Source organism: Hypanus sabinus, chromosome 8, assembly GCF_030144855.1.
Source record: "Hypanus sabinus isolate sHypSab1 chromosome 8, sHypSab1.hap1, whole genome shotgun sequence".
NCBI lineage: Eukaryota > Metazoa > Chordata > Chondrichthyes > Myliobatiformes > Dasyatidae > Hypanus > Hypanus sabinus.
Genome location: NC_082713.1, coordinates 74,241,380 through 74,264,084, shown reverse-complemented (window position 1 = coordinate 74,264,084; position 22,705 = coordinate 74,241,380). Strand labels below are relative to the sequence as shown.

The window sequence follows — 22,705 nt, the reverse complement described above, 5'->3', positions numbered from 1 at the left end:
TTTGATAATAAATTTACTTTGAGCTTCATAGGCACCTTAAAACAATTTGTACATATATAGATTTCTTTTGTCTGTTAATGTTATTCTGTCAATACAATTTTAAAGGTTCAAAGGTCAATTTTAAAGTCAATTTTTTATCAGAGTACATATATAACCCTGTTCATTTTCTTGCAAGCATACGCAGTAAATCCAAGAAACACAATAGAGTCAATGAAAGCATGCACCAACAGAACAAATAACCAGTGTGCAAAAGACAACAAACTGCGCAAATGCAAATGAATAAATAATAATAATAAATAGTTAAGCAATAAATATCAAGGACATGAGATGAATAGTCCTTGGAAGTGAGTCCTTTGGTTGTGGGAACCGTTTAGGAATGGGGCAAGTGAAGTTGAATGAAGTTATTCTGTCTGATTCAGGAGCCTGACGGTAGCTGTTCCTGAACCTGGTGGTGTGTGCTGTGTGTGATATATCTACTGTGTTCTCACCTTGGTGTTGAGGAGCATTTGTTTTTTGTTTAGCTGTATGCACGTGTATGGTTGAACGACAAGAAACTTGAGCTTGAGTGTTCTCAGTGGTCTCGTACTATATACCCACTCTGCTCCTTTAACGTTGTTCACCACGTAGCCTACATCTGCTGGTCGGCCTCCTGAACTTACTCTTTGGTTTAGAGCTCCTGAACATAACATCAGCACTGACAGGAGAAAAGCTAATCCTACACCAAATTCTGCCCTACAACGTGAACAAAATCCTCATTATCAATTAATTCTGGAAGAGATTGTGAGGAGCTCCAGCAGAGTAAAGCTCAGTAGTGGATGAGGATTGGTATCAGTCAAGTAATGACGTACTGTTTCACTCTGGGGTCATGGTATATTTATTGATTAATTAGCTGACTGCATTCACAGTACATTATCCACTGCATCACACAGAGCTGTCAAATCCTGCAGGGAGTAGGAGGACTGTTTGGCCAGAGCCAGCATTTTGAAAGAGCAGTGCACTGAGCTCTTACCTTCCATTAACTTACTTCAGGGTAGCTATCTTTAGCAAGCGATTTGACAAGGTCCCGCATGGTAGATTGATATGGAAAGTTAGATCATGTGGAACCCAGTGTGAGCCATTAAACTGGATACAAAGTAGGCTTGATGGAAGGAAACAGCACGTTGTAATGGAGGACTGGATTTCAGATAGAAGGTCTGTAACCAGTGGTATGCCGCAGGGATCATTGCTGTCATTTATTATTAATGATGTGGACGGGAACAGAAGTAGCATGATTAGTAAGTTTGAAGGCGATATCAAAATTGGTGGTGTGGCGGACAGTGAAGGAAGCTCGCTAAGTTAACAACAAGACTTGCTGTAGGTTGACTGGGAAAGTTGCACAAAGAATGGCAGATAGAATTTAACACGGGCAAGCACAGTGTTGCATTTTGGGGAATGGAACCAGGAGGACAAGCACAGTAAATGGCAGGGCACTGAAATGTGTTACAGGGCATCACAGGTAGATAGGGTGGGAAAGAAGGTTTTAAGCATATTTGCCTTCAGTAGTCAGGGCATTAAGTCGAGAGTGATAGCTGTGTGGAATGAGCTTCCAGTAGAAGTGGTAGAGGCAGGTTCGATATTGTCATTTAACGTAAAATTGGATAGGTTTATGGACAGGAAAGGAATGGCGATTATGGACTGAGTGCGGGCCAGTGGGACTAGGTGAGAGTAAGTGTTCGGCACGGACTAGAAGGGCCGTGATGGCCTGTTTCCATGCTGTAATTGTTATATGGTTATTTAAGTACAAGCGCTGGAATGTCATGTCAGAATTATAGAAGACATTGCACTTGGAGCATTGTATGCAGTCTTGGTTGCCCAGCTGTAGAAAGGATGTCACTAAGATAGAACGGGTGCAGTAAATGTACAAGGGTGTTGCAGGGAGACTGGATGGTTTGAGTTAAGGGAAGAGACTGGATAGGCTGGGGCTGTTTTTCCTGGAACGCTGGACACTGAGAGATGACCTTATCAAGGTGTATAAAATCATGAGAGGCATAGATAAGGTGGATGGTCACAAGACTTTTTCCCAAGGCGGGGGAGTCGAAAACCAGAAGGCAAAGGTGTAAGGTGAAAAGGGGCAGATTTAAAGGGAATATGAATGGTGACTTTTTCACATAGAGAGAGGTAAATATACAGTAGACCTCGGCAGACAGCTACAGTTCCCCACAGAAATCACCACCACATCTCTCCGCCCAGACGTAGTACTGTGGTGCACAGCTGCCTAGACAGTCCTTCTCCTTGAGCTAACCATCCCATGGAGGAGAGATTGGAGGCTGCCAACAGGGAGAAGAGGCTGAAGTGCTTAGACCAGGCAGTTGAGTGTAAGGAAGCTGGCTGAAAGACCATCATCTACCCTGTGGAGGGAGGATGCTGGGTCTTTGTCAGCGCATCGACTGCAAGGTTACTCCATGATAGGTCAGTGACTGGAGCGAGGCTCAGGAGGGTCACCAGAGAGTTGGCTGAAGAAGCAGAAAAGAGCAGCTCTTGGCTGTGGCCGAGGAGGAAGGACAGAAATTGGGGGACCGACTAACCCCGTTGAAAGCTGGAGACATCTCTATTACTGCACCACCACCAGGAAACATACCAGGGCTAAAGGAGTGAAACATCAGTGGGTGGTGGTCCCTGGCTGATGACTCCACAGCTGACCTGACAGCATTGGGGCAGGCAGCAAAGCCAAGCAGGAGACAACAGCTTCCTGTAAATCTCATTGGAGGGAGTTGTCAGAGGAAGTGATAGAGATGGCTACAGTTAGAACATATGAAAGTCCTTTAGGTAGATGTGGATGTGGGCCAAACGGATGAAAATTGGACTAGCTCAAGGCACCTTGTTTGGCATCGAGGAACTGGGCCAGAGAGCTGATGCCGTGCTGAATGACTCTATGAGTTATGGTCATCTAAGGTGAAAGACAAGTAGGAGGTAATGATTACCTAGCAGGGGTTTAGTAGAGTCATGTACATAAAACGTGCAAATACATGAAAGCACTAGCCAACAGGCTTATTTGGTCATGGTGGTTTGTATTCTGATCAAGCAGAGTATAATCTTTTCAGACAGATGCACGCTTTCATTCAGAATCAGTGGTTGCTGGGTGGGAATGCCACACCCTTCATGGTGTGATCCACCTGTGATGATCATAGTTTCAGTGGATGGTGGCCTCATGACCAAATACAGAGCAGACACGTGGATGAAGGGCAAGGCTGTCTGCTATTCTAGCTGTGGAATCTCTTCCTCCGAAAGCCTCCAGCTCTTGTTCTGCTGATTTGTCTCGGCGTGTGTCTGCAAAGGTGTGCAGCCCGTTGATCTGTACCTGTGAAGTTAGTGTTGCGGTCACTAACCATTTGGTGGAAAGTAAGTGACATTTGGTTCTGTGTTACATTCATAACTTTATGCCTTGCAGCCAATGAAGTGCTTTTAAAGCTGTGATGTTGTAATGTCAAAATTACATGGTTGGTTTGCACATAGTGGAAATGACCATTAGCTGGCTGTGTCTTTTTTTACAGTTGTATAAAAGAATGCTTTAAATGTCACTGGACACAAAGTGTTCTACCACGTAAAGCAGAGAGTCACTTGTACTCCTCCTTCTCTGATGTACTGCGTTCAGTGGAGAAACCAAACCCAAATTGGGTGATGGCTTTCCATGGCACCAGTGCAGCCTCTTTCATTCTCATAATGATGCCCAATGTAAACTAAAAGAACAGCATCTTATCATTCTTTAGGCACGTTCCGAGGAAGGTCCCTGACCTGAGACATCAAATGGCTTCTCTTTCTGCAGATGCTGTTCAACTGGCTGAGTTCTTCCAGCCGTTTCTGATTTTGGCTGTTATGTTTTGTAACTTCAAAACATTAAACTCACTCAAAGGAAAGCAGGAGAGTGGAGAGTCACGAGTCTTAGTTTGTGTTTAAGAGAGGTGTGCAGGTATCAGATGGGAACATCGTGACATATGCAATTTGCGTAATCTTACATGTAACTGTAATGAATTATATAAACAACAAGGAATGCTTAATCGCACAATATATTTACAAGATTACTCAAATATTACTAAAATATTATATACAGAACACCAGCGTATAGAGTTTTATTTGTTTTTAGAGCATTCCTGGGTTATATTGCTATAGGTTATATGTTCGGACAACTGTACTCAGTTACTGATGAGCATCAGACATGTTGCAGTGGGCAGTGCTTCCACCTGTACATCGCACATTGGTGAGTCCGCCTCCACTCCTGAAGACCGAACAAAATCGAGGCTGGTAATGGCATCAGTTCTGGCAATTGATTTGCTGCACCGTTCCTGGGATTACCAGGTCCAGTTCCAGCAAAGCACTGCATTGTCCAAGATCTCTCCTTTCACTGTACTTGACTAAATGCACTGCAAACACAGAAACACTGGGAAAACTCAGTCAGTCGGCATCTGCGGAGAAGGAAACCAGTCAGCGCTAAGGGTCAGGGAGTGTTGGAATTGGGGGAAAGTTGTGTGGGTGGGGGGTGTGAAACAAAAATGGAGCTTGGTTTGGACAAGTCAGATGATAAGAGAGCAATATTGACAGTCGGCATTTTACTGAAATGGAGTGAGAATGATAAAGGGAAATGACAAGGTGGCAGTTTACCTGAAGCTGGGGAACTCAGTGTTCATTCCAGAAGAATGGAAAGTGTTTGGACAGAAGATAAAATGTGGTTCCTCCAGTTTATTTTGGGCCTCACTCTGGCAGTGGAGGAAGAGGAATAGCACTTTTAGAAAGCGGAGTTCAATTAACGTGTGATTTTACGTATTGGGTTGGAATATTGATGCGAGTAATCTCGTCACTGTGTCTTTTCTTGCCAGGATTATACAATCACAATGTATTTCCAACAAGGCTGGCGGGACAAGCGCCTCTCATACACAGCCATCCCGCTCAACCTGACCCTGGACAACAGGGTTGCCGATCAGCTCTGGCTACCGGATACCTACTTCCTGAATGACAAGAAGTCCTTCCTGCACGGGGTAACGGTGAAAAACCGCATGATCCGGCTCCACCCAGATGGCACTGTGTTATACGGACTCAGGTGAGTGGTGACAGAGATGTTTCCCAACCACAGCTTTCCAGAGCCTGGCCAATTGATAATAAAATGAAAGAAGATTTTAAGTTGGTTAAAAGAACAATATGGAAGGGAAGAAAATGTCCTCTAACAGTACATTATGATTGGAACATGTGGACGAAGAGGGCAGAGAAAGCAATTTAGTAATAGCTTTCTAAGCCTATCGGATAAACACTTGAAGTGTTACATTTACCAAGCATGGAGGAACTTGTTATCCAGGTTGGTGCGAGTAGAGAGGAAGGATGTAAAAGACAGGGTGGGGATGAAATGGAGACAATGAGAAAGAAATAGAGGGAAGCAATGATGGAGGTAGGAAGGGAGGGAGAAATGAGATGAGAAGCACAAAGGAAGCAAACAGGAGATGGAAGCTCAAAGGCTGGAGTGGCAGAGAAAGTCAGAGGAGAGGGGGATTGGGAGGGGGAAACAAAAGGGAGGAGCAAAGCAAGTTGGAGAAGAGAGGAGGGGGAATGGACAGTGTTGGGAAAAAGGAGAATTAAGGGGGAAGAGAGGAAAGAGGGCAGATGAGGAAACAGGTGGTTTTGGACTTGAGGGAAGAAAGCAGAGGAGAAAAGGAAGAACTTTAAAGAAGAATATGGAGAGACAGAGTCAGGAACGTTCGAAATGTTGTAAGCAAAATAATTAAAGTTTAGAAACAAAGGCAAGTAGCAAATCAATAAGTAAAAAAAGGTTTATAGGCCAATTGTAAATGTATCATCGAAATGCACAATTAAGTTGGATGAATTGTGGTGTAAATGGGTCTGAGATGAATACTATTCACAGGACCGTAACTATAGACGAACCAAAACTGGGAACCAAATGTTCCATCATGTTTCTGAAGGATGTGAAGTAAAAGGTGAGTAGCTGCCTTAACAAGGGATGATATCAGTACAGAGGTTAGACAGATCGATTGATTTATGTTTTTAGTTATTGATTGAAATAGAGCACAGAGTAGGTCATCCAGCCCAGCAACCCCTGATTTAACCCTGGCCTAATCACTAGACAATTTACAACTAGCCTTCCTTCTTTGGACTGTGGGAGGAAACTAGAGCACCCAGAGGAAACCCATGCGGTCACAGGGAGAACATACGAACTCCTCACAGGCCGCAGCAGGAATTAAACGCAGGTCGCTGGTACCGTAAAGTGTTGTGTTAACCACTACGCTATCGTGCCGCTCCAATTGATTCTGTGAATTAGTCTCAGTTTGGGTGGAGCTATGAGGCAGCAGGAAGCAGAAAATACTGTGTGAGGTGATCACAGGACTTTTGAATTGCATGTAATGCAGGAGACCATATGTAAGAAACTCAGAGGTAAAAAGAAGTAGTAGTTGGACATGCTATCTTTCAAAACTTCAAAACATGAAACTAATTTAAAGGAAGACTTGGGAGTTTGAGATCATGGTTCTAATTAGAAGTCTACTTTTAAGCAAGGCACCAACATATTATATGGTAGTGTGATGACCTATGCAATTCACATATTTATACATATAGCCCATAATGAATTACTTAAATGAACACAAATGCTAAATCAAACTATATATATATAGATTACTCAAATATTATTGAAATATTAAATATACAACACATATAGATCAGAATAATTAAATTACTCTGAACAAAGTGAAGGAGAGTTCCTGGAGTGTATGCAAGATAGTGTACCAACCTGTACACTTAGGGACTGACGGAACGAAAAGGAGCTTCATTTCAAGTAAAAAAAATATTAATTAATGACCTTATTGTAAAGAGAGCCCGGGGGAAGAGTGGCCTTAACATGATAAAAGGTTACTTTAAATTAAAAAGTGATCTTGTTCAATCTGAAGCTCGAGTTCTCAATCTAAACCAAAACAACTACAAGGTACAAGGGGCAAGATGCCTGGGGTAGATTTGAAAATTACATTGAAGGATATGACAGGAGACGGGCATTGGGTAGAATTTAAAGAAATATTACATCACCTGCAGCAAACAAATATTTCTTCAGGGCAACTAAAATACAAGTAGTGCAATCATGGATTACAGGAAATATTAAAGATAGTATTAGATTGAATGAAAAGGCTTAAAAACTTGTCAAAAAGTAATAAACTGGAAGGAAAACCAATAAAACTGAAGATGCTAGGATCTGGAAGGAAGCAAGAAATGCTGGAAGAATGTTGCCATCTGACTCCCAACACAAGGGAAAGCAGCTTGTTTTTGTTGAGGAATTTCTCTCTAAAAGCCATGTCTCTTTTGGAATTCTCTACACCTGAAAGTTGTGGAGGCAGTTTCTGCAAGAGGAGCATTCCACTATCCTTCCTGGCATCCCCACTGCACTAATTGTGCATTAAGAAAAAAAGGAAGAAAAATTAAATACAGCTTTCACCTCTCCTCGCTGAAACATCGCAAGCCAAAGCCCTAAGGTCCCCATTCCAACACTGGCCCACTCAGACAATGGCCACTCTACGTATATCTAACTTCTTATTGGCCCTTACCTCTAGTCTGCACCTGCTTTCTCTCCCACTACACAATCCAGTGTCTCCTAACAACATCACAACCTGGGATGTAAACACCAATGCCGAGGAATGGACAAGTCTGCAGGGTGTGGTGGACCCTGCCCAGTCAATTACAAGCAAGACCCTCCATACTACTGAGCAAATTAGCAAGAATCATTGCCGTAAGAAAGCAGCATTTATCATCAAACATCAAGGACCTCCACCATCCAGGCCATGCTCTTATCTCGCCTGTACCATCAGATATGAGGTACAGGGGCATTACGTCCCACACCACTGGGTTCAGGGTCAGTTACAATCATACAACTATCAGGTGCACTAGATTCTGGTTAATTAGACCAAGGCAGCCACTTACTTGGGACTACTCTTAAGGAACAAAACTAGTTGAGAAAATCACTGGGATTCCCTTTGTTGAGATACTATGCTGCTCAGTTGAGACAGGAGACTGGTGCCAAGCAGGTTCTAACTAACGGCAGTTGTGTGCACTTGTGTGATTGTTTGATACTACATCGTGCCTAGAGCGAACAGTTTTTAAATAACATGAATTGTGTTTGTTTGTGTTCAAAAAGCAATGATTTTTGTCACTGGTAGTTGACCAGAAATAAGTGTATCAGAATTTTGAATTGTTTTGCTCATTACAGTTTCAAGCATTCAGGCTTGGAGATGGCAGAAACGATCAGGTGTGAGAATTAAACAATTTCACTACTTCAAGTTAGGAACTACAAAGAATTTGAGGAATTGACAATCATCTTGAATGTTGCAATGAACGTGAAGATTTGGAGGATGCGATTCTCGATAGCATTTATGAAGGCATTCCATTATCTGCGCTGCTCATTATGTTCACTAGAAAATTTCCTCCGTCAGTAACTATTGGGGACCATTACAACTTTATAGTACTGTAGTGTTATTGGTGGTGTTGTAGCGGTGTGCTACATGCAGCACTGAAATAACGACACGTAGTCAGTGAACTGCAGTTGCAAAAGAGGTTTATTCAAACTTCGCAGCCTCGCTTTAAAACCTTCCTGATCCCGCCCTCCCCGGGCGGGAATACTGTAGGGGGGGTGTATTCACAGTCCCGTCCCGTGCGCGGGCATTTCCCCTTTTTGGGACTGGCCTCTATGCCGGCGCGCGCCACTTTGTGAGCCGGTTCGAGTACGCTGGGAAGTGAGTCGCCACATAACCCCCCCCCAGAACCAGCGATACACCCCCAGAGTCTGGGTCAGACTCTGTTTGGGAGGTCTGCCTCTGTGCCGCGGTGCCTGAATCTCGACCGGCTGCGCCAAGTCCACATGGGCCGGTTTGTGTCAGTCCACTGTGAAAACCTCCCCATTCCCCACAATGTCCAGCACGAATGTGGACCCGTTGTTTCTGATCACCGTAAACGGCCCCTCGTAGGGCCGCTGTAGCGGTGCCCGATGTCCACCCCGTCGTATAAAAATGAACTTACAGTTTTGCAGGTCTTTGGGTACTCAGGTCGGGTTCTGCCCATGCTGTGAAGTGGGTATGGGGGCCAGGTTACCGAGCCTCGCATGTAGTCTGCCCAGGACTGCTGCGGGTTCCTCCTCTTGCCCCCTTGGGGCTGGTATGAACTCCCCTGGGACGACCAGGGGTGCGCCGTACATCAACTCGGCCGACGAGGTGTGCAGATCTTCTTTGGGCGCTGTGTGGATTCTGAGCAGGACCCAGGGAAGCTCGTCCACCCAGTTAGGCCCTTTGAGGAGGGCCATGAGAGCCGACTTCAAGTGACAGTGGAAACGCTCCACCAGTCCGTTCGCCTGTGGGTGGTAGGCAGTTGTGTGGTGCAGCTGTGTCCCCAAAAGGCTGGCCATAGCTGACCACAGGCTGGAGGTGAACTGGGCGCCTTTGTCGAAGGTAATGTGGGCCCGTACACCAAAGCGAGATACCCAGGTTGCAATCAGTGCTTGGGCGCAAGATTCGGAGGTGGTGTCGGTGAGCGGGACTGCCTCTGGCCATCTTGTGAACCGGTCCACAATAGTCAGGAGCTCCGCGCGACACTGGCAGGGGGCCCACAATATCCACATGAATGTGGTCGAAACGCCAGTGGGCGGGATGGAACTGCTGCGGTGGGGCTTTGGTGTGCTGCTGCAACTTGGCTGTTTGGCAGTGCATGCACATTCTGGCTCATTCACTGACTTGCTTGCGGAGTCCGTGCCAAACGAAACTGTTGGCTACCATCTGGATGGTTGTGCTAAGTTGTGAATGGAGTTGAAAACACGCCGCCGCCAGGCTGCCGGGACAACGGGGCGGAGTTGGCCGGTGGTGACGTCACAGAATAGGGTCCTCTCACCTGGGCCTACGGGGAGTTCCGGGAGCTGTAAACCGGAGACTACAGTTCTGTAACTAGGGACCTCCTCATCTGCCTGCTGCGCCTCTGCCAGCGCTTCATAGTCTACCCCCAGGGACAGGGCTTGGATGTTAGGGCGGGAGAGAGCGTCAGCCACGACATCGTCCTTTCCCGAGACATGCCGGACATCCGTTGTGTATTCGAAGATGTAAGACAGATGTCGCTGCTGGCGGGATGACCAGGGGTCGGATGCTTTCGTGAACACAAAGGTAAGCAGTTTGTGGTCCGTGAACGCGGTGAAGGGCCTACCTTCCAAGAAATACCTGAAATGCCGGATTGCCGGGTATAGTGCCAACAGTTCCTGGTTGAAAGCACTGTATTTGAGCTCGGGTGGTCATAGGTGTTTGCTGAAAAACGCCAGGGGTTGCCAGCGACCCGCGATGAGTTGTTCCAGCACTCCACCGACTGCCGTGTTGGATGCATCCACTGTGAGGGCGGTAGGGACGTCCGTTCTGGGGTGCACTAGCATCGCGGCGTTTGCCAAGGCTTCTTTGGTTTTAATGAAAGCGGCAGCGGACTCCTCGTCCCAGGTAATGTCCTTGCCCTTACCCGACATCAGGGTGAACAGGGGGCACATGATTCGGGCAGCTGAAGGAAGGAAGCGGTGGTAGAAATTTACCATACCCACAAATTCCTGATTTTGTTGGGTCGGGGGAAATGGCAGACCGCGTCTACCTTGGCGGGCAGAGGGGTTGCCCCGTCTTTAGTAATCCTGTGGCTCAGGAAGTCGATGGTGTCGAGCCCAAACTGGCGTTTGGCCGGGTTGATTGTTAGGCCGTATTCACTCAGTCGGGGGTAGAGTTGACGGAGGTGGGACAGATGCTCCTGACAACTACTGCTGGCTATGAGGATGTTGTCCAAATAGATGAAAGCGAAGTCCAGGTCACATCCCAACATGTCCATTAACCGATGAAACGTCTGTGTGGCATTCTTTAGGCCGAACGGCATGTGGAGGAACTCGAAAAGGCCGAACGGGGTGATGAGTGCCGTTTTGCTGATGTTGTCTGGATGCATTGGGATTTGATGGTATCCCCGGACGAGGTCTACCTTGGAGAAGATCCGTGCACCATGCAGGTTCACTGCAAAGTCCTGAATGTGTGGCACAGGGTAGCAGTCCAGTGTTGTAGCCTCGTTCAGTCTGCGGTAGTCACCGCATGATCTCCAGCCCCCTGTTGCTTTGGGCACCATGTGCAGGGGGGAGGCCCATGGGCTGTTGGACCACCGTATGATCCTCAATTCATCCATCCTCTTGAACTCCTCCTTCGCCAGTCGGAGCTTGTCCAAGGGAAGCCTTCGAGCACAGGCGTGGAGGGGTGGTCCTTGTGTTAGGATGTGGTGCTGTACGCTGTATCTGAGCCTGGCTGCCGTGAACTGTGGCGCCAGAACCAATGGGAAATCCGCCAGAACTCTGGTGAGGTCGTTGTCAGACAGTGTGATGGAGTCTATGTGTGGGGCCGGCAACTGGGCAACTGGGCTTCACCCAGGGAGAACGTCTGAAAGGTCTCGGCGTGTACCAGTCTCTTCCTGGGCAGGTTGACCAGTAGGCTGTGAGCCCACAAAAAATCCGCTCCCAGGAGCGGTTGGGCTACGGCGGCCAATGTGAAGTCCCATGTGAACTGGCTGGAGCCGAACTGTAGCTGCATGATACGGGTGCCGTAGGTCCTTACTGTGCTGCCATTCATAGCCCTCAGGGTGGGACCCTGTTCTCTGTTGCGGGTGTCGGAAGTAAGATGCTGATCTCAGCTCTGGTGTCGACCAAAAAGTGGCATCCCGACTGCTTGTACCAGACATACAGGAGGCTATCCCAATGGCCAGCCACCGGCATTTCCTGGGAGCTTGCAGGACGGGCTACAGTGGTGGGCTTCTGCGCCCCACCGCTGGTGGTAGAAGCACCATTGTTCGTTGGTCTCCTCACCCCTGCCTCTGGGGTTAGTGGGCTCTGTGCCCGGGCCTGGTCTGGTCTGGTCTGCTGCTGGGAGCGTGGCCTGGTGATCTGTGTGATGGATGCCCCACTCTCCTTCTTGGCTTTCCACAGCAAGTCCGCCCAGGCTGCCACCTTCCAGGGGTCACTGAGATCCGCATCAGACAGCAGCAGGCATACGTCCTCGGGCAGCTGCTCCAGGAATGCCTGCTCAAACATGAGGCAGTGCTTGTGTCCTCCGGCCAAGGACAGCATCTCGTTCATCAAAGCCGACGGTGGTCTGTCCCCCAAACCATCCAGGTGCAGTAAGCGGGCAGCTCACTCGTGCCGTGAGAGTCCGAAAGTCCTTATGAGCAGGGCTTTGAATTTCCGTGTACTTGCCTTCCGCTGGGGGCGACTGTATGAACTCCTCAACCTGGGCGGCTGTCCCCTGGTCGAGGGAGCTCACCACATAGTAGTAACGTATGGCATCCAAGATTATCTGCGGAATATGGAATTGGGCTTCTGCTTGCTGGAACCATAGGTGAGGTCGCAGCGTCCAGAAGCTTGGCAGTTTTAACGAAACTGCATGAACAGATGCGGCATCATTCATCTCTGGTCCAACTATTGTTTGGGCCGTCGGGGTCACCAATTGTAGCAGTGTGCTACACGCAGTGCTGAAATAATGACATGTAGTCGGTGAGCTGCAGTTGCAAAAGAGGTTTATTCAAACTTTGCAGCCTCGCTTTAAAGCCTTCCTGTTCCCACCCTCCCCAGGTGGGAATACTGTAGGGGGTGTGTATTCACAGTCCCGTCCCACACGCAGGCTTTTCCCCTTGCTGGTGAAGCAGGCTTGGAGCTCTCTTTGGGACCGGCCTCAATGCCAGTGCGTGCCACTTTGTGAGCCGGTTCAAGTGCACTGGGAAGTGGGTCGCCACAGTGTTCTAATTTGTTCTATTTTTTTATCATTTTTAACTATTTTTCATGAAATCTTGGCTAATTAGAGCAGCCATTTAATTGGGTCAGAATATACTGGTCCTGATGTGTCCCAACTCATGGGAACATTTATTTATTTATTTACACAATTTGTTTTCATAGACAAAACAACTGTTTGTCGGTCTTTATTTATGTATAGTTTTTCAGAAATTCTATTGTATGTCTTTCTTTTCCTGTGAATGCGCCCAGGAAAATGATTCTCAAGTTGGAGTATGGTGACGTATACATACTTTGATCATAAATTTACTTTGACTTTGAGACAGTATGGGAAAGTATTTAATGGTGGAGGAGGGTGAATTATGACGCTATTAGTCAGGATCTTGGGACAGTAGACTGGGAACCGATGCACTCTGGAAAATGTACAATGAAGCTGTGGGAGTTGTTTCAGGAGAAGATGCATGGAGTTCTGCATAGCTTTGTCCCATTGAGGCAGGGAAAGTAAGAAGATGTACAATGCATACTTAAGGCTTGAGAAGCAAGGATTTGACAGGGCTCTACAAAGTTACAAGGTACATAAAAATTGAGTTAGGAGTGCTAGAAGGGGACATAAAAAGGCTTTGGCAAGTAATCTTAAAGAAAATCCCAAGGCATTCTACATGTTGGGAGTATGTTAGTAACAGAATAATGACCAGAGTGAGGGCTGGACCAATGAAGGATAGAAGAGGAAACACATGCTTGGTGTCAGAGGAGTTAAGTTGAGGCCCTTAATGAACAATTTGCTTCAGTGTTCACCAGTGAGAGGGACCATTATGAAGATGAGGTCAGCATTAAACAGGCTGATGCGCTGGAACACGCTGGTGTTAAGAAAGAGCACAATTTAAACTTTTTGAAAAATGTTGGGATAGATAGGTCCCTGGACTGGACCAAATATAGCCTAGATTACTAAGGGAAGCAAACGAAGTGACTACTGTGGTATTTGCATTCTCACTGGCAGTAGAGTAGTATCAGACAATTGGAGGTTAGCAAATGTTCTTCATTTGTTCAAGAACAGAAATACGGATAACCCTGGGAATTACAGACAAGTAAGTCTTGTGTCAGTAGTGGGAAAGCTATTGGAGAGAATTCTAAGAGACAGAATTTATGAGCATTCAGAGAAACATCGTATGATTTGGGGTAGTCAGCGGGGCTTTAGAAGGGGTAACCTCGTGAGCCTGCTTGAGTTCTTTGAGGAAGTGATGAAGTCAGAGCAGTGGATGTTTCACAAATTTCATTCGGATCCAGGGAAACCTATTGCCTGGATTGAGAGTTAGCTTGCTCACAGAAGGCAGAGGATAGTAGTAAACAGGGTGTATTCTTATTCTGCCTGGTGGTCGATGACCAGTGGTGTTCTGCAGGGATAGAGTTATAGAGAAGTTTGGCACAGACGCAGGCTCTTTGGCCTATCCAGTCCATGCCAGACCATTTAAGCTGCCTAGTCCCATTGACCTGCAGCCTAATCATAGCCCTCCGTAACCCTGCCATCTGTGTAACTATCTAAACTTCCCTTAAGCATTGAATTCGAGCTTGCATGCACCACTTGTGCTAGCTGCTCGTTCCACACTCTCACAGTACTCTGAGTGAAGAAGTTTGCCCTCATGTTCCCCTTAAGCTTTTCACCTTTCACCCTTAACCCATGACCTGCAGTTATAATCCCACCCAACCTCAATGGAAAAATCCTGCTTGCATTTACCCTCTATACCCCTCATAATTTTGTATACCTCCATCAATTCTCCTCTTAGTCTTTCCGAAGAATTAAGTTCTAACTTATTCAATTTTTCATCATAACTCCTGTCCCAGCAACATCCTTGAAAATTTTTTCTGTATTCTTTCAAACTTATTTACTTCTTTGCTATAGGTATCTGATCAAAATTGCACACAACACTCCAAATTAGGCCTGACCAACATCTTATACAACTTCAACATAACATCCCATCTCCTGTACTCAATACTTTGAGTTATGAAGACCAGTGTGTTTTCTTGATGATACTATTTACCTGGGCTGCCACATTCAATGAATTATGAACCAATATTCCTAGATTCCTTTGTTCTACCGCAGTCCTTAGTTCCCTACCATTCACTCTGAAGACTAACCCTGGTTGGTTCTGGGGGGTAATGTAATTGATGGAAACATTCATAATTCACAACCACCAACATTGAGCTGGTATTCACGTAAAGAGGCTGGTCTGACGTGACGATGTAATTACGTAAAGTTTGGTTACCATACATTTCTATTTAGGTTTTGGAGTAAAATGATGGAGTTGTTGTGGTTTTTCTTAAATATAAAATACCTCACTACATTTTATTTGTGACTCTGATGCCCTTGGACAATTCTGGAGTTATTGAACATTTTGGCCAACCCAGTTGCTTTGAAACTGTTGGAGTTTTGGGAGCAAAGCTATTGCTTGGTTTGTACAAGCTGAGGCCCAATTCGCATTGTGAGAAATCTCCGCCAACAGCGCCAAATATTTCTATGTGATAGTATCGCTCGGCAACTGGAGTGGTGAGTCTACGTATACCTGAACATGATAAATACCGATTGCTGAAAACTCACCTTTTACAGACTTTTGCACTATCGGATCTGAGTGTGCCAGTCAGTTGCTCTCCTTGTTCAGCTTCAGCAATTCGAAGTTGTTGGAGCTAGTCAACCACATGCTATCTCTCCTGGGAAATCACCAGCCTTGTTTTATTTTTAAAGAACTCTTTATACAGCAAGTGTCTGATCAAGTTCACATAGTCCTCACTAACACACCCGTGAAGGACTATAGGAGCTTGCTAAAATGGCTGATAGTCCACACTCAGCCAGAGAGAGATGCATCATTCCTCCTTCCCCTGCCTCAATACACCTGTTCAGCAAGGCCTCCAAACAGAAAATGCCTGGTCTGTTCTTTTACCACGGTTGCTTTGGTGTGAACACTAGGGAGTGCCGAACTCCTTGCAGCTTCAACAGTGCCAGTGTATCAGGACATTGGAGATCTGTGAATACTGTGGATTCCAGCTGCCAGGGTTGTCTACTGTTCATTACAGACACCCTTTCAGGACGACGCTTTCTGTGTGACACAGATGCCCGAGTGAGTGTGTTGCTGGCATTGCCTATTGAGATGAGAAGGCAAAGAGTGACGAAACCTCGCTGGAGATCCAGACCTATGGGTCACAATAGGTGATGCTCTGCTTCACTGGGCAATGTTACACGTGGGACTTCATCCTGGCTAAAGTGGCTAGACCTCTTCTCAGTGCAGATTTCCTGTGTGCCCAAGGACTATTAGTTGATCTTAAGGACTGCCAACTTGTGGATGTCAAAGACTTTGGGCCACGGCTGATTGCCTCTCACTGCCAGTCAATGAGGCCATAGGGGTTGACTCTGCCAGCATGGCAACTGATCAAGCTACTGACCCAGAGGTCCAGGCTTACTGAACAACAGTCATAGGCCAGTGGCTAGTTGACATTAAGTTTGGGGAAGCTGCGGTTTCTCTCCTGTGCGACATCTCAACCAGTCACAAACTGGAGATGGGCTGTTTTTGACTCCATACATGAGCATGGTACTGGCCCCCTGCAGTGAAGTGACCATGGACAGTCTGCCCCAGGGAGCAGTAGAGGAGATCGTGACAGAGTTAAGAACGGAGATATGTCAGCTGTTATCAGTGGGTGTGACCCCCCCCCCCATATGATGGAGCTGATGGGGGGGGGGGTGGATTCCCTAAGGGGACGAACAATGCAGAGGGGTGTTGGTTTCAGGTGACATGCCAGAAGGAGAGTGAGCCCCTGGGCAACTCAGCAGGGAGAGTCGTCGGGGAAAACTTAGAGGAGACCCAGTGAGGGAATGGCTTGGTGTCACTGGGGGAACACATTCCCAGCAATGTACCAAGTAACTCCCAAAAGCGAGAGGCCCAATTCCTGAAGGCTTAGTGGGACCATGCTCCAGTGTGTCGCTACGGATAGAGGATACTTATGCTAAAGCCTTACTCGACACCGAGTCGCAGGTCATGTTGTTGTACCATTCATTTTATAATCAGTATCTGAAGCATTTACCCTCGACAGCATTCAGTACACTGGAGATTTGGGGTATCAGAACTGGTGATTATCCATACGATGGTTATTTGTCAGTGAAACTGGAGTTCTCGGAGGCCGATGTGTGAGTGTCTGAGGTTCTTGATATAGTGGTGCTGGTTTGTCCGGACCCTGTTGAGACAGACGGCATTTTAATTCTGCTGGGGACCAACACCCCTTTTGTGAGGAGGCTCATGGGCGCCTGCAAGGAGAAGGCGGGTGAGAGCTTTTTCGGGACATTGTCCGTGCACTCAGTGTTTCGACCTGCTTTTGAGAAAGTATGTGGCTGCTTTGGGCTGGATACTGAATTTAGACAAGTGTCTGTGTGGTTCACCCAGTCGAAGCCAATGGTAATACGGCCCGGGGAAGTAGCAGGAGTGATGGGGACACCCAAATTTCCCAGAGTGCCTGAGAGCGAGGCCCTCTTAGTGGACGTTCTGGAAGACCATGAGGAAGAGTAGGGATTTCTGGGGTACTGGTGAGGCCCGAATTGCAGAAGCCCTCAGTTGTATAGGTGAGCAGGATGGCAGCGATCGTCAGGAACACTACAAAGACGGAGGCCACCTTCAAGCAGGGGAGGCCCCTGGCGCATTTGTTCCTGCTGACGGTAATGTCCAGTGCCCCTGTGAGACAGTCCAGAGAGAAACTATTGGAAAAAGGAGGAAAAGTTGACCACTGAGTCATTCAACTTTGGGGATTCCCCGGTTCCTGTGGGTTGGAAGAGGAGACTGGTAGAGGAAAAAGTTGAAGCTAGAACATGTCTTCTCCTCTGACGAGTTTGATGTGGGTTGTTCCAAGAGCACGCGTCACATTGTCCAGGTGACTGAGGACACCCCGTTCAGAGAAAGGTCACGGTGACTGGCCTCTTCAGAGGTGGAGGACATTCAGCAGCATTTGTGTAAGTTGAAGGAAGCTGGGAGCATCACCGAGTCCTGAAGCCCCTATGTGTCCCCAATAGTAGTGGCCCAAAAGTAGAATGGGAAGGTACGGATGTGTGTGGACTACTGAGCAGGCGCACCGACCCTGACCAGTCCTCAGTCCTTGGGATAGTCTGAGTGGTGCAAAGTGGTTCAGTGTGCTGGACTCGAGGAGTGGATATTACCAGATATCTATGAGTGAGGTTGACAAAAAGAAAATGGCATTTATACGTCCCCTCTGACTTCTCCAGTTCGAAAGGATGCCCATGGGTATCTCCGGAGCTCCTGCAACCTTCCAGCAGGTCATGGAGAAGATGGTGGGGGATATGGACTTGCTTGAGGTATTGGTATATCTGGATGACCTCAAGGTATTTGGATCCACCTTGGAAGAACATGGAGCGAGGCTGCTGAAGGTGCTGGGCCTCCTGAAAGCTGAAGGGTTAAAACTTTCCCTGGACAAGTGCCAGTTCTACCAAATGTCTGTTAGTTAAGTTGGACACATAGTCTCATAGGATGGAGTAGCTACAGATCCAGCTAAGATGGAGGCAGTTTTCACTTGGCCAAGACCCCAGACTGTAAGCACTCTGTGCTCGTTCCTCAGATTCTGTAGTTACTAACAGAGGTTTGTGAAAGGCTACGCGAAAGTGAGACACCCGTTGAACCAGCTTCTGTGCGGTTACCCTCCCTTGGGGAAGAAAGTGAAGGGGAAAAAAGGACAGGAAGATGGAGAGTATCTTAGCCTGTCGGAACCCTTTGGACCGAGGTGGGATGTAAAATGTGAGGAGGCCTTTCAGTCATTGAAGGGGTTGCTGACCCAGGCGCAGGTGCTGGCTTTTGCAGACCCCCGATTGCCTTATGTACTGCACACGGATGCCAGCTAAGATGGTTTAGGTGCTGACCTATATCAGGATCAGGGCACCAAGTTAAGGCCCGTCACATTTGTTAGCTGGAATCTGTTGCCTTCCGAGAGAAACTACCCCACGCACAAGTTGGAGTTACTGGTGTTGAAATGGGTGGTGGTGGATAAGCTGAGTGACTATCTCTACGGGGCCAAGTTTGAGGTGAGGATGGACAACAACCCCCTAACAACAATCCTGACCTTGGCAAAACTGGATGCTACAGGCCAACAGTGGTTGCCAGCATTGCCCTGCCTATCATTTCAGCCTGAAATACCAGCTGGGAAGCTGGAACATTGATGCTGATGCTTTGTCCTGACGGGTGCATGAGGGACTGGTCAGAGACAAGGAGTGGGAGAGCGTTCCTGCCCCAGGGGTGAAGGCCACGTATCAGTTTGCCATCACTGTAGGGAAAGGAGGGGTAGGATCAAGCAGAGGATCAATTGGGTGCTTCTGACGACACCATACCCCAAGTTTACTGAACCTGACTGCTCTGAAGACAAATCAGCTGCCGGAATTGTTCTGGGGAAGTGGCAGCTGCTCGGCGAGATGACCCGGCCATTGGCACTATTTGGTCAGTGGTTGAAACGGGAGACATGGCTCAGGTGGAGAAGACAAACCACGTGTTGGTGCCTCCATTACTGAAAGAATTACCTCAGTTGGAGTTGAAGAACCAGATCTTATACCTGGTCACGTCACCCTCAGACCGACCTCACCGTTGGCAGCTGGTTCTGCCCGAGAAGTATCAGAGGATTGCGTTGAAGTCACTTCATACTGATTCTGGACATTTGGGGGTGTCCAAATGGATTGCTCAGAAACTGGTTTTACTGGCCCCGGATGAAGTCGGAGGTCGAAGAGTACTGCAAGTCGTGCATTCGCTGTATATGGCGGAAGACAGTGCCTATGAGGGCAGTTCCCTTGTCCCACTTGCAGAGTGCAGGGCTCCTGGACCTGGTGTGTATGGATTTCCTGTCAATAGAACCCGAAGCCAGCAACACGGTAGATGTCTTAGACATCACGGACCACTACACCAGATATGCTCAGGCTTTTCCTACCGAGGACCAGAGAGCGACTACGGTGGCAAAGGTGTTATGGGAGAAGTATTTAATTTATTATGGCCTTCCCAGGTGGAAACATAGTGACCAGGGACGGGATTTCGAGAGCAAACTCATCCATGAGTTCCTGGACGTGTTTGGAGTTGAGAAGTCGAGGACTACACCCTATCACCCGGAGGGCGATCCCCAGCCTGAGAGGTTTAATCTGACCTTGCTAGACATGCTTGGGACCCTGGAGGTCAGCAAAAAGAGCCGGTGGAGTCAACATATTGGGCATCTGGTTCACAGTTACAACTGTACACAAAATGAAACTACTGGGTACTCGCCATATTATCTGACGTTTGGTCACAAGGCGAGGTTGCCCATTGACCTTTGTTTTGGGAGTGACAAGGGTGACTTACCACCAAAGCCTTATCTGAAGTATGTGTCTGATATGAGGAGAGAGTTGAAAAGTCATGAATTAGTTGGGGTCGCGGCTGCCAAGCAAAATCATGGAATAAGAGGAGGTTTGATCAGACGGTGAGGTTCTCGCAACTCCTGCCGGGAGACCGAGTCCTCATGAGGAATTTGGCGCTACCTGGAAAGCACAAGTTGGCTGACTGCTGGGCAGCTACGCCCTGTGTAACGGAGAGTCAGATGCCAAGCCTACCAGTTTTCCGGGGGAAACCAGAGGATGGGTATGGTCCTGTCAAGATTCTCCATTGGAACCACCTGCTGCCCCTGGAACAAGAGGTGCAGGTAGGCCCAGAGCCCAACCTGGAGCCTAAACCTAATAAGAGGATTCTGTTGTACTGTGGGGTGACTGACGGACCAACAGCAGGAGAGGTTAAGCTGGCCCCCACCCCTGAGAGGGATACTGATTAAGAGGATGAGGACCTGGATGTTTGGTACATGCTACCTTTCACTAACTCCCCATTGATTGAGGAAGAGACCCCCGGCTGTTCTCCCACTGAGTCAGGTGAAGTGGGGGGAGGCTATCTGTGAACAGCCTGGTTTAAAGCGGGACACTGCAGGGGAGAAAGCTGGGCTTGTCCACGAGACAGAGGGCTCCAAGTTGCAGGTGGCACAAGGGAAAGGTCGGGGGAGGACTCACCAGGCAGGCCGGAAGTATCCCCTGAACCTGAAGAGTTAGGTGAGGGGGTGCGGAGGCCTCAGAGAATTAAGAGACCACCAGATAGGTTGGCCTACGTAGCACCAGAGGAGCAGAGTGTGAGCCCTACAGTGTTGCGGAGCTATGACACTGCCTTTTATATCTGGATTGGACTTTGTGTTTTGTAGGAAGGGTTGGCAAATTATCTCAACATCATGAGAACATGACTAAATTTGGTGGGGGGAGAGTGTAACATGCTGAAAGGTTTCACTGCTAATGTAATGGCTTCTCTGTAATGTTCCACTGCGGAGGTAATGGTTTCTCTGTAGCAGCAATGTTTGGGTTATGACTAGAGATAACAGACCATGCTAGCCAATGAGTGGATTGTTGTTCTTTCATGTGTGTCTGGGAGCAGCGAATTCGCGGTCTTTTGCCGGGGAGAGATGAGGAGAGAAGACGCAAATGGAGAGAGTTGGTAAACCTTGGACGGAGTGGACTTGCAGTGAGAGTCCGAAGGTCAGCGACAATGGGAGGAGGTCGATGGTGGATGAACGGCCATATCAGTGAGCTCCAACATTGCACAATAGACTATTTCATGAGAATGGGCCCTTTTTCTTTACTAACCATATAGTCAAAGTAAGAATTATAAATTTCAATCATTTAATCGCATATTGTGTACTGTTTGTTATTTGGGGGTACTGATTTGTAACAGGGGACACATCACGCAGCATCCACCCAAATGAGATTTCTTAAGTTTGACGGGCCGGGGGCTATCATCCCCTAAATTAAGCCACTAGCTGAAGCGAGAGTTATACATGGCCTCTCGCATTGGGGCCAGAAGGCCTCAAAGAAACGGGTTGCACTAAAGTTTGTTTGATACAATGTCAAAAAGGACGTACGTGATTGGAGTACAGCCTGAGTGAAGTACCAGTGGGCAAAATTAGCTGTCATATTCAGACACCATTGTGTCCTTTTCAGGTCTGTGAGCGATGGTTTGACCATGTCAATGTGGACCTTGTTGGTCCCCCCATGGTTTCACACACCTCCTTACCATGTGGACTGTACCACCAGGGGGCCATCGACGACGGCCGCAGACATATCTCAGGTGTTCATCAGCACCTGGGTTGCTCAGTTTGGCACCCCATCTGATATTTTTTCTGACTGTGCTCCCCAATTCATTTCAGACCTCTGGGCTGCGATGACCCAGGACCACGGCATTAGGCAACATCACCACAGCATATCACCCGCAGTCCAATGGCCTGTGCACCTTAATGGCTGTCTGAGGGGTATTGGCATAATCACCTCCCGTGGGTTCTGCTGGGGCTCAGAACAACTGCAAAAGAGGGTGTGCAGTCACCTGCGGATTAGTTGGTGTAAGGACAACCGTTATGAGTGCCAGATGGTTTTATGCCTGATAGCACACACAGCCGCCTGTCAGTCTCTCAGTAGCATTCCACGCTCCTCAGTGAATTCAATTCCTGATTCCCACACTGCACACAGGTTCCTGTTGACCTACATTCCGCCTCATTTGTGTTTGTCCGCCATGATGCACACCAACCCTAGACGCCCTTACAATGCCATGTTCAGCATTTTGTTATGGAGAGAAAATACTTTCTTCAGAGATAGGAGGTGTAAACCTGAATGTATTTCCGAAGATCACCTTAAACCAGCCCTCCGAGATTTGGAGTATTCCGCTGCCATCATGACACGACCATAAGTGTATCAACATTCCTTGTGAGAAGCCAATGGTACTTGCTGTTCCTCCACCCATGGAACATTAGACCAGAACCTGGCAGCTTGTCCGAGTGCTGGACAAGCTCACAATGCTGGTTTTGGTGGATTCTGGGGGGTGGTGGGGGGGAGGGCTGTGAAGGGTAATG

The 22,705-nt window shown here is 47.6% G+C and overlaps 1 protein-coding gene across 1 annotated transcript in view; it reads left to right on the top strand.

The window, feature by feature from the left end:
• Nucleotides 1-22,705, top strand: part of LOC132397764 (gamma-aminobutyric acid receptor subunit beta-4-like) — a 166,254-nt gene that overhangs the window by 98,237 nt on the left and 45,312 nt on the right. Inside the window, exon 4 of the mRNA XM_059976530.1 lies at nt 4,851-5,071. Coding sequence (XP_059832513.1) covers nt 4,851-5,071 — 221 coding nt within the window. The remainder of the gene's footprint in view (nt 1-4,850; nt 5,072-22,705) is intronic.